Below are 10,601 nucleotides of genomic sequence, written 5' to 3'. Positions count from 1 at the left end.
TCCAGCAAGCCTACGATGGAATTACTCACGCACGGCGGTGAGCATCATGAAATTGGTGATGGAGGATGGTTGATAATGACGACGGCGACGAATCCCCCTCTCCGGAGCCCCGAACGAACTCCATATCAGCCCTCCCGAGAGGTTTTAGGGCTTGGCGGCGGCTCCGTATCGTAAAACGTGAAGATTTCTTCCCCTTTATTTTTTTCTCCGAAAGCAAATATATAGAGTTGGAGTTGGCGTCGGAGGGCATCCAGGGGGCCCATGAGGTAGGGGGGCGCCCCCACCCTCGTGGACAGGGTGTGGGCCCCCTGGTCTTCATCTTTGGCGAGGATTTTTTTTTATTTTTTCTAAGATGTTTCGTGGAGGTTCAGGTCATTCCAAGAATATTTATTTTCTGCACATAAAACAACACCATGGCAATTCTACTGAAAACAACGTCAGTCTGGGTTAGTTCCATTCAAATCATACAAGTTAGAGTCCAAAACAAGGGCAAAAGTGTTTGGAAAAGTAGATACGACAGAGACGTATCAGCAGTACTTCAACGAAATCCAAGGTGACCATCTCCCATGCTTGGTTAGGTACAGGTAACGGCTGCAGTAAGCCCGGGTATTTCACATGCTCTGGTTTTGCCTGTTTACACACTGAACACTCCGATATGTAGGCCTTCACCGTCCTCTTGAAATGCGGCCATGCGAAGTGCTGTTTGACACGGCTGTAAGTTGCTTGTATTCCCGAATGCCCTCGCAAGGCACCAGAGTGGAGCTCCTGGAGTATTCTCTACTGGACTGATGTGTTGTTACCTATCCACACACGCCCTTTATAGTGAATAAGGCCATCCTGCACTTTAAAGGGGCCAACCAGAGTTGTTCCTGCCTTTGCAGAAGATAACATGTTGGTGCATTTTGAGTCCTGGGCATAACCCTGCTTTACCTCATCTAGCCACCGCGGCACACAGACTGAGATGGCGCATGCAAGTGCATCTGGATGACGTGATAGTGCATCCGTTGCCTAATTCAGAGCTCCTTTCCGATACTCAATTCGGTAGTGCAGCCCAAGTAACTTTGTCATCGCCTTTTGTTGCCATGGGATAGTCAGCCGCTGCTCATCCATGCAGGCAAGGCTGCGGTGGTCCGTTCGAATGACAAACCCATTGGTCAACAGATATGGTCGCCATCGTTCAACTGCCATGAGCACTGCCAAACTTTCTTTTTCAGAGGTGGAGAGAGATCGCAGTTTTGGCCCCAGGGTATTGCTTAAGAACGCAATTGAGTGGTGATCCTGCATTAGAACTGCACCAATTCCACGGTCCGAAGCATCAATTTCGACCACAATGGGTTTTGAAAAGTTGAGCAGTGCAAGGACCGGTGCAGTAGTCAGTGCCGTTTTCAGTTCTTGGAAGGACTCTTCATGTTGTGGTGTCCATTGAAAGACCATCCCTTTCTTAAGCAACTCCGTTAGAGGTCGACTGATAATGCCAAAGTGCCTCACAAACTTCCGGTAATACCCAGCCAAGCCAAGGAATTGGCGCACCTCTTTGGCTGATTGTGGGCTTGGCCAATCTCGCACCTTATCGATGTTAGTTGGGTCTGTTCTCACCCCATCTTCACTGATGACATGCCCCAGCTACCACAGTTGCTTGTAGGCAAACACACACTTGCTTCACTTCACTTTCATTTGGTTCTCTTTCAGAGTCTGAAACACTGATCGCGTAAGCTGAATGTGTTCTTCCAAGGTGATGTTGTACATTAAAATGTCGTCAATGAAGACTAGAACCCCTTTTCGCAAGTACGGATTCATCATGATATTCATCCCACCTTGGAAAGTTGTTGGTCCCCCTGTCACACTGTATGGCATCACCTTGAACTCAAAATGGCCGTGATGCGTTTGAAAGGTTGTTTTTGCTTCATCTGAAGGTCTCATGTGGATCTGATGATAGCCTGAGCGCAAATCCAGACTTGTGAACCACTTGGCTCCTTGCAATTCATCCAAAAGCTCATCAATCACGGGTAGGGGCTACCTATTCTTGATAGTGATAGCATTAAGATGGCGGAAATCGATGCTCCCCATCTTTTTTCTGCACCAAGAGCACAGGGGATGCGAAGGGGCTACGGCTGACTTGAATGATCCCTTGTTTCAACATGTTGGCCACTTGCGCTTCGATCTCATCCTTCTGCGCCGGGTTGTATCGATAGGGTCTGATGTTGACCGGTGTCGCCCCAGGCAGCAAATCGATTGTATGATCGAAGGACCATTGGGGTGGCAATCCTCGAGGATCTTCGAACAGTTCTGCAAATTCCTCCAATAAAGCTGTCACCGCCTTTGGAATTTCGGCAGCCTCAGCATCCTCTTTAACTGAACACAACTGCACCACTCGCAGCACTGATTCCTGAGCCTGCAGAAGCTGCAACTCAACCGTTGAGATCGGTGGACATTCCTGAACCGAGGCTGAAACTCCGTGCAACTGGATAAACTGGCCCTGATGTTGAAAAACCATATACTTGCTGCCCCAGTTGACAGTCATGAGCCCTCGAGATTCCCGCCAGTCCATTCCAAAATCACATCATAACTACCCAATGGAAACAGTTTCAAAGTTGATCGAAACTGATGCCCTTGAATTTGGTACTCACAATCTGGTAACTCAGCGTCACAAGTGGTCACTGCACCATCAGCCACCTTCACTCTTAGTTTCTTGGCCATAGGCTACACTCCAGGCCAATCGCTGGCAATCTCTGAGTTGATGAAGCTATGCGTAGAACCCGAATCAACCAGCATCAGCAAGGTCTTGCCATTCATCTTGCCCAGCATTCTGAAAGCCTTAGGTGCTTCTGTCCCCGCAATGGCAGCCGCAGACAAGAGGCAAAGATCATCTTCCGAAGTTCCCTGAGACCCCAGCGACTCTGGCGTTGTTGGTGGTGTCAGCAGACCCACGCGTTCCTCCACAACATGCAAAGGAACCGTAACGGTGCACACATGACCTGGCCCCTAGCGTTCACCGCACGTGAAGCAGAGCCCGCGTGCCTTGCGATAAGCCCGCAGTGTCCGGAGTTTGTCGTCCACTGAGGCGCTAGCGATGGGAATACGTGCCGATTCTGGACTACGTCTTCCATCGGTCGGAGGTGTCCCTGGCGAGAGGGTTGCGCTTTTTGAAGTGCTTTGGATCGAGGGCAACACCACTGGCAGAGGAGGTCGCGCTGAAAAGCGCCCAGTGCGAGCACTTGTAGCCGCTCCGCGAGCCGCTGCCACTGCCTCATTCTCTTGTCGCGTTAGCTCCACCACCTCTTCCTGTAATTCAGCAAGAGCGACAGCAGTATCCAAATCTCGCGGACGATGAAGCATAACAGCTATTTTAATATCATGTTGCAACCCTTCCAAGAAATGAGTGGTGAAAAACAGCGGATCCCATGACCCGTGGTGAGCCAGTAAACTATGCATCACCACATTGAACTGCTCTGCATATTCTAACACCGTCCCATGTTGCTTAAGCCGAGAAAATTTGCGAAGGAGTTGTTGGAACTCAGACCTGCCAAATTTGTCTAAGACAGATGCAACAAAAGGATCCCAACTAGTGAATTTAACATGAGCCTGAGACCACTCTAACCACAAGGCTGCTGCTCCAGTGAAATTGACCACAACTGTATCTACCCAGACCGAAGGATCCACTGCCCCTATCCTAAAACATGCTTCACAACGAATTTTCCACCCCGTGGGATTGTCCCCATTAAACTCCGGGCATTCAACCCTAGTAGTGCCCGATCTACCACCAGAGAACCCACTGGTGTTGCCCTGTTCATATGGATTTGGAATAGGAACAGAGGGAAAGGGTGTCCGAAAAGTACCATTGGTCGGGACCGGCGCCTGGAGGATTGGTTCCCCAAGCGGCAGGACCCGATTTGGTGTTGCACCCACCTGCGCCGGAGTCGAGCAACGACGCGTCTGCCGTCGTCGAGGATGAGTGACCCGGCGCCTTCCCCGATGCGTTCGCACCGAGCGCGATCTTGGCGAGCTGCGCGCTAATTTCCCCGAGATCTTCTTGGAGACGCCCGATAGCCGCATCCACCCCAGGACGCCAGGCCGACAGATCGTTGACCACCGGCTCGAGAGATTGCAGCAGCGGCTCCATCTGCGACACCGCCGGCTCAATCTTGTCGAGGGAGCGCTGGATCCCGAGCAGCGCCTGCGCGATGCTGCTCCTCTCCTTGGCAGCCTGGGTAGAAATCTCTCGATCCTGGGTAGCTAAGAGTACGGTGATACGGTCCTGGGTAGAAATCTCTCGATCTATCTCTCAATTGCCAAGTTCAGAGTACAGATAAGTAGCTAAGAGGTCGAATCAGCAAGAAGGGGATCGGGATTTAGAGTCGGGGGCGGGAGGAAGGATACATCGCCCAACGGCGCCGCCAGTTTTCTGATCCAATGATACCCTAACTCACACCCACTCCTGATATATATATATGGTTCACCTGCTCCAGGTCGGTCCGGTGACGCGCGAGCTGGGCCTCCTCTCCCGCTTGGGCCTGGGCTGGGCTGTAGCGGAGCCGGCCTTGGGGTCCGCCACTGTAGTTCCCGTGACAGTTTCCCACCGACGCCAATATCCACGGCAATTGTTAAATTTGAGTACGGTGGGTTACTACTGTTACCTTTTTTTTTGAGAAGGGTTACTACTGTTACTTGTGCTGGCAGTAGCTACAGTTCGTATAGATATTCCTCGTACGGGCCGTGTTGGTTGTGCTAGACAAGCATCAAGCCCAAGCTGGTCCAGGCGCGTAGCTACAGCTAGTCCTCGACAGTAAAAGGAAGGAGCCAGCCCCAAAACATTGGCCCTGTTTGGATCCCTCAGTTAGAGTTAGATTGAGTTAGTTTTGCCTGAACTAACTCCAAAGGATCCAAACACATGGGTTAGTTTCAGCTAGTTGGATCTACCCCCATGTAAAAAAACTAACCCGGGCAAGAGGTGCTAGTTGGGTTAGATTTCCTAGGGCCCACTGAAAAAACAACTAAAAAAATCCCCCACCCACACCAGATCCTTCCCTCCGCACCGCCCCTCCGCGACTCCTCTCCCGTTCCCCATTGCGCCCCCGCCCAAGCGCCGCGCCGCCAGCCCGAGCGTCGCGCCGCCGGAACCCCAGGCGCGCCCTCCTCCGGACGGCGCTCGCCCTCCTCCCCCGTCTTCGGCCGTCTCTCTCTCTCCGTGTCGTCCGAGGCGGCGCATCTACCGGGGATCCAGCGATGGTGAGTTCGTTCATCCTTCTGTACTTGTGCTCTCCCTCCTCCTACACGCTCGCCTCTCTAGCTAGCAACGGCTCATGGCCAGGATTTGAGCCGGCGGGGCGGCTGGATCCGTTGGAGCCGGACACAGGGGCTTGGGTGGAGTGAGTGGCCGGTGATTAAGGACTAGGCGGCGGCTATGCACATGTGGCTGGTGCATGCATGAGCAAGAGAAATGGATGTCTGCGCATGTGGCTGGTGCATGCATGAGCAAGTCAGCAAGAGTAGGCTGCCCTCCTTCTCTTCATAGGAAATTTCTTGCTGTTCCAGATTCTTGCATGCTAATTTGTTGGCAGAACTTCTGATTACATAATAGCTAGATTTTGTATTATTTTTTGTTAACAGAACGGGCGGTGATGGTTAAAAGAAAACCATCGATGCATTTTACATAACTGAATCAGAACACCCTGTTCAGCCTCCGCTTTTGTTGTAGATGTTCTTGTGCAAATTTAGAGCATTAAGAAACGAAGAGCTGATCTATATAGTGTGATCAACTCAATACTTCATCATTAAATAATATTTTGATACAATTTCATTTTCTGGATGCGCTACTGAATCTTCTCTTCGAGCGGAGCACCCGCGATGGACGGAGACGGCTTCGATATGTGGGGTTCGCAGCCGTATTGTACAAAACAAACTAGAATTATTGTTGCTTGTATGGCTCTTTATAATTTCATTCGAGAGAGCAGAATTCCGAACCTTTGGTTTGTAAATATCATTTGTTTGTGTCAAGTGTGAGTGGAAGGAGGCCACATAAGAGCTGGCCACACCAAATCCGGTAGAAAATAGGGTCTAAAGTAGCCAAATGGTTGAGAAAGAATATTTATTGTCAATCTAACCCTGTCATCCAAACATCTCTTTGGTTAGAGTTAGTTCAGGGTTAGTCTAGGGTTAGAATCTAACTCTAACCTCTAACTGAGTTAGAGTATCCAAACAGGGCCATTAATCTGACCGGATCGGTGCCTCCTACCCGTAGCACTCCAGTACCACCGGTACGCGGCGGTCAGTGTACCGGCGGCCGGCCGGGTGAGCGAGTGCGCCACCGTGAGCGGTCGGCGTCACATCACGCTTTTCCCCGCCGCGGGCCCTCCCGGCGTAGGCATATGCATAGGCACGGGGAGGGCTGGAAGTGGGAACTGGAGACGAGCTAAAGCCCGCGCGTCCTCTCGTCTGGGTACCAGCGCAGGGCGGCAGGCACTAGCTAGGCGATACGGCTCCACGATCTCGTCCCGTGTACCCACCCTATCCCATCCACTCTAGCGGCAAGCCCCGCCGGAAATATAATCATTCGCAGGATCGGGATCTTGGCGTGAGCTGCTGGCCGCACCCGCCCGCCCCAAAAGCCGCGCCAGCCAGCCCCGCGAGCGGGAGCGGGACGACGACGACGACCGCTGCCACCCCCACCGCCGCAGCGGCGACGAGAGTTTTGAGGCAGGCGAGGTGAGATACAAGTGATGATTTCCCCACCGCCGTTGGTTTCTTCTCGCGTCTCGTTTTGCTCGTGCCCGTGGGACGCTGGCCTAGCTTGTTGCCTTGCGCCCGGCCTCGTCGTAGACAAGCCTTGTTCATCACATGCCACAGCCCACAGGCGAGGCGAGCGAGAACACGCGTGCGTTCCCTTCTCCTACCCACCTTCCCCGCCGCACGCCGCTGCGCTTCTCTTCTTCGCTCCTTCTCTGCTTCCTGTTTTTTCACTGTTCGTTCGTTGGGGCTGCGGGTGGGTGGGTGGCATTGCTTGCCTGAAAAGCTCGTCCGGGGGAAAAGGTTTCCTCTTCCGGGCTTCACGTAGGTGGCCACAGGCGACGCTGCCCCTCGCTTCCTTTCACTGATCCGACTGCCATCTCCCACCCACCCACAAACTCCGCCGCTGCCGCTGCCGCTGGCTCTTTTCTGTTCGGCCTCCTCTTCCTCGCCGCGCGCCTCTCTAAAAGGTTTCGCCTCTTTTACCTTCCGACGAGAAAGAGACAGAAACTTATCTTTTGGGGCGGTTCGGTGAATGCTTTTGCTTTCTTCCTCAACCTTCTCCCCGTTTCAGTTTCAACTTGCTCCCGTAGCTTCCGGCTTCTTGTTTACGCACGCTGTCTCAACTCACCCGCAGGTCGACGCCATGGCTGTCGTCTCCTATGTTCTTGCAGTTCGTCGTACGATTTTGTGTTTTATTTGCCGAATCTTGAGTTCTTGACGCGTCGTTCTTCGCGCAGGTAGTAATAGGATCGGTCGTCGCGCCATGGGGCGGGCCATGCGGTGGCTCAAGAAGGTGCTCACCGGCGGCGGCGGCAAGAAGGAAGGGGCCAAGGAGCCGAGCGCCGCCGTGCCGCCGATCGAGAGGAGGAGGTGGAGCTTCGCCAAGGCCAGGAGCAGCGTCGCCGACGCCAGCCGCAGGCCTTCCGTCACCGCCGTCGTCGCCGGCGAGCTCTCCCAGGCCAGGCCGTGCGGCTGCGGCCAGGCGCGCGAGACGGAGACGGAAGCCGCTGTCTTGATCCAGAAGGCCTTCAGGGGCTACCTGGTACGACCCTGTCCATGCTTCTCTCGCATTTCTCTTTTCCTTTTCTCTCACACAAACATCAAGCTGAATTTTGTGATGAACACACGTTTGAAGCTAGGCCAATTTTCAGGCATTTCATCTGCATCATCTCTTGAAAGATTAACAGTTGTAAACGGCGATGGAATGCATAGATGAATAGGTGAAAGGGATATTGGTAGATCCCTCTGCATCTGCATTGGGCAGCAGATTTGACTTCACTGTGCGTCCCGTTGCATCCGATGGTTGCTGCCTTCTCGTTAGCAACTGCTCATTGTTTATTAATCTGCTGCTCCTGCTGCCGCTTCGAATTTATTTATGTTTATTCCCACAGTTCTGCACGTCGTGACACAAGCCTAGTCGGTGCACTCGTCATCATCGCACTTATTAAACCTATCAAACACTAAAGAAATGTGTCAAAGATTTGAAATTTGTACTACCGCGACCACTAAAGAAATGTGTCAAAGATTTGAAATTTGTACTACCGCGACCGGCAGGCCAGGAAGGCTCTCCGCGCCCTCAAGTCGCTGGTGAAGCTGCAAGCGCTGGTGCGCGGCTACCTGGTGCGGAAGCAGGCGGCCACGACGCTGCACCGGCTGCAGGCGCTCATGAGGCTGCAGGCCTCCTCGCAGGCCCTCAAGAACCTCTCCTCCTCCCGGAGGTCCATCGAGCAGGTCCGTCAGAATCCCTTCCCGCCGCGCATCGTGATTCTTCTTCTGGTGATGAACCGCATTTCGTCTGGTGAATGAAAATGAAGCTGAAAATTTGACGCTTGATGATTGTTTGTTGTTGTTGCGTAGGAGCGGAAAACGTCGGTGCCTGTGGTGCACCGCCGGAGGCTGTCGGAGGGCGGCGCCGGGGACGACCGCAGCCCCCGGATCGTGGAGATGGACACGTGCCAGCTGCGGTGCCGGTCGTCCCGGATCGCGGGCCGGTACGCGGCCGCCGACCCGCAGGCGCCGCCGCCGTCCTCGCCGCTCGCCTACTTCTGCAAGCCGCCGTCGCGGCTGCAGCTGCGGGAGCTGGAGCCGCAGCAGCCCAAGACGACGCAGAACACGCCCCGCCTCCCGGCCATCGTGCCCGGCGGCTCGCCGGCGAAAGGCCGGCCCTCGTGCGGGGGCGGGCGGGAGTCGAGCAGCCCGCGGTACATGGCGGAGACGGCGTCGTCCGTGGCGAGGGGCCGGTGCCAGAGCGCGCCGAGGCAGCGGCACGGCAACAACAACCCCGCCGCCGGCTTGGCCCCGGGCCTGGCGCGCGGCGGGTCGAGGAAGGCGGCGCCGCAGTCGCAGGACAGCTTCAGCTTCAAGAGCTCGGAGGCGTGCAGCCGCGTGGAGGACTACTCCGAGATGAGCGACGAGGTGACCAGGGACTACTACCTCGACCAGCTCTGGTGATGATCGCCCGGCGCGCTACTAATCAGGGCGTGAAAGCCATTAACATCGTCGTCTCGGTATATAGTTAGTAGGAGTATCATTCAGGATTAACAAAATGCTTAGCAGTAGTTGTAGTTGATGGCACGGCACATCATCATCGTCATGGTCATCCGATGTTAACCGCCATTGTAGCAGCTCGGTGGAGCGAGCATGGCATGCCAGAGAGAATGGGAATAAAATCCGTTCTGCTTCCGCGAGACCATCTGGGGGAAAACGAGGCCGCGCCAAAGCTCATGAACCCCACCACCCTCGTGCTCTGCTCTGCTCTGCCCCGCCACTGCCAGCCTCGATGTATCAATGGTGACACCGACGTCCCCCCCTCTAGAAAACAGAGGGGGTAGTGCAGAAGACATGGAAGCTGGGACGAAGGGAGTTAATGGATACTGGCAGTGAAGCCAAAGGTTTCTTGTGGTTGTTTGGAGTACGCACTGCACTGCACTAGAGAACTGAAGCGCACCGCTTTGGCTTAAATGTTGCCGTGCCGTGCCTCTGCTGGAAATGGCAGTAGTACCAGATGGCCTGGCTGTCCCTTGGTGTTGAGGTGGTGGGGTGGTAGAGAAGAGGAAGCTTGGCGAGGTGCATCAATGCCGGCGCAATTCCGGACGATCCAGCGCGTCCCTTTCGTCCCCAGAATCTCTCTCTGCGGGCGTCAATGTGACCGACGGGAAGGACACATACGGTGCAGGGCGCCAGTTTCCCAGCATCGTAGCTTGCCCAAGACGGGGAGTACGTGCGTACAATAGCGCGCGTTCGGTGGCCATCGCAGGCAGAAAAAATAGCAATCTGTAGATCACTGATCACGTCGCTGCAGATCGGTTGCGCTGCGTGCATCTCGGCAGAGTGTGGAGGTTCAGATTACAGCGCCGGATTACGCGCGAGGTAAAGCAGGGCCGAGGCCCCGGGAACGCGCATTCCCAACGCTTGTTCGCTGCCAATTTTTTTACTACCTGTCGTCCTCGCCGGATTCGGATCTCCAGAGATGCCCGAGCGCTGAGCCCCTGATGGATTGAAGCTCAAGTTGAAGAGGACACGAGTGCATGCGGAACGGGTACATCAGGCTCTCTGGCGATAGCCGAGGCGACCCACGACCGGGTCAACATGGAGGCGCCGCCGGCGGCCGCGATGAGCGGCGAGGGGTGGGTGGCCTCCTCGTTGAGGATTGGAGCACCTTCAAGGCGCGCGGAAGGGACCTTCTCTCCCGAGCGAGGAACCCGCAGAAGTTACTGCGGCGGATGCAGAGCAGGGCTGCGATGCTTCTCAAATCTGATTTGGATGCGGCTAAATTGAAAAGGGAGATGACCGGAGGTATGGATGCGGGACAAGGGGCGGCGATCCAGCCGGCGGAATTAAGGGTCCAGGCTTCAAATCCGGTGAGTAATGAGGAG

At 54.6% G+C, this 10,601-nt stretch overlaps 1 protein-coding gene across 2 annotated transcripts; it reads left to right on the top strand.

The window, feature by feature from the left end:
* Positions 1-6,372: 6,372 nt before the first annotated feature.
* On the top strand, positions 6,373-9,418 carry LOC119287471 (protein IQ-DOMAIN 14-like). Of its 2 annotated transcripts, none has more exons than XM_037567027.1 (4): positions 6,373-6,702; positions 7,464-7,768; positions 8,281-8,457; positions 8,584-9,418. In XM_037567027.1, the coding sequence occupies exons 2-4, from the start codon at positions 7,490-7,492 to the stop codon at positions 9,175-9,177; spliced, it is 1,050 nt and encodes a 349-aa protein (XP_037422924.1). In that variant the 5' UTR covers positions 6,373-6,702; positions 7,464-7,489; the 3' UTR covers positions 9,178-9,418. The 2 variants fall into 2 exon arrangements, with proteins under 2 accessions (XP_037422924.1, XP_037422929.1); XM_037567032.1 differs by lacking the exon at positions 6,373-6,702 and adding an exon at positions 6,812-7,360.
* The last annotated feature ends 1,183 nt before the right edge of the window (positions 9,419-10,601 follow it).

The sequence above is a fragment of the Triticum dicoccoides genome, chromosome 1A (genome assembly GCF_002162155.2).
Source record: "Triticum dicoccoides isolate Atlit2015 ecotype Zavitan chromosome 1A, WEW_v2.0, whole genome shotgun sequence".
Lineage (NCBI taxonomy): Eukaryota > Viridiplantae > Streptophyta > Magnoliopsida > Poales > Poaceae > Triticum > Triticum dicoccoides.
The sequence above is the reverse complement of the archived record's forward strand: the minus strand, read 5'-3'. Positions and strand labels throughout refer to the sequence as shown.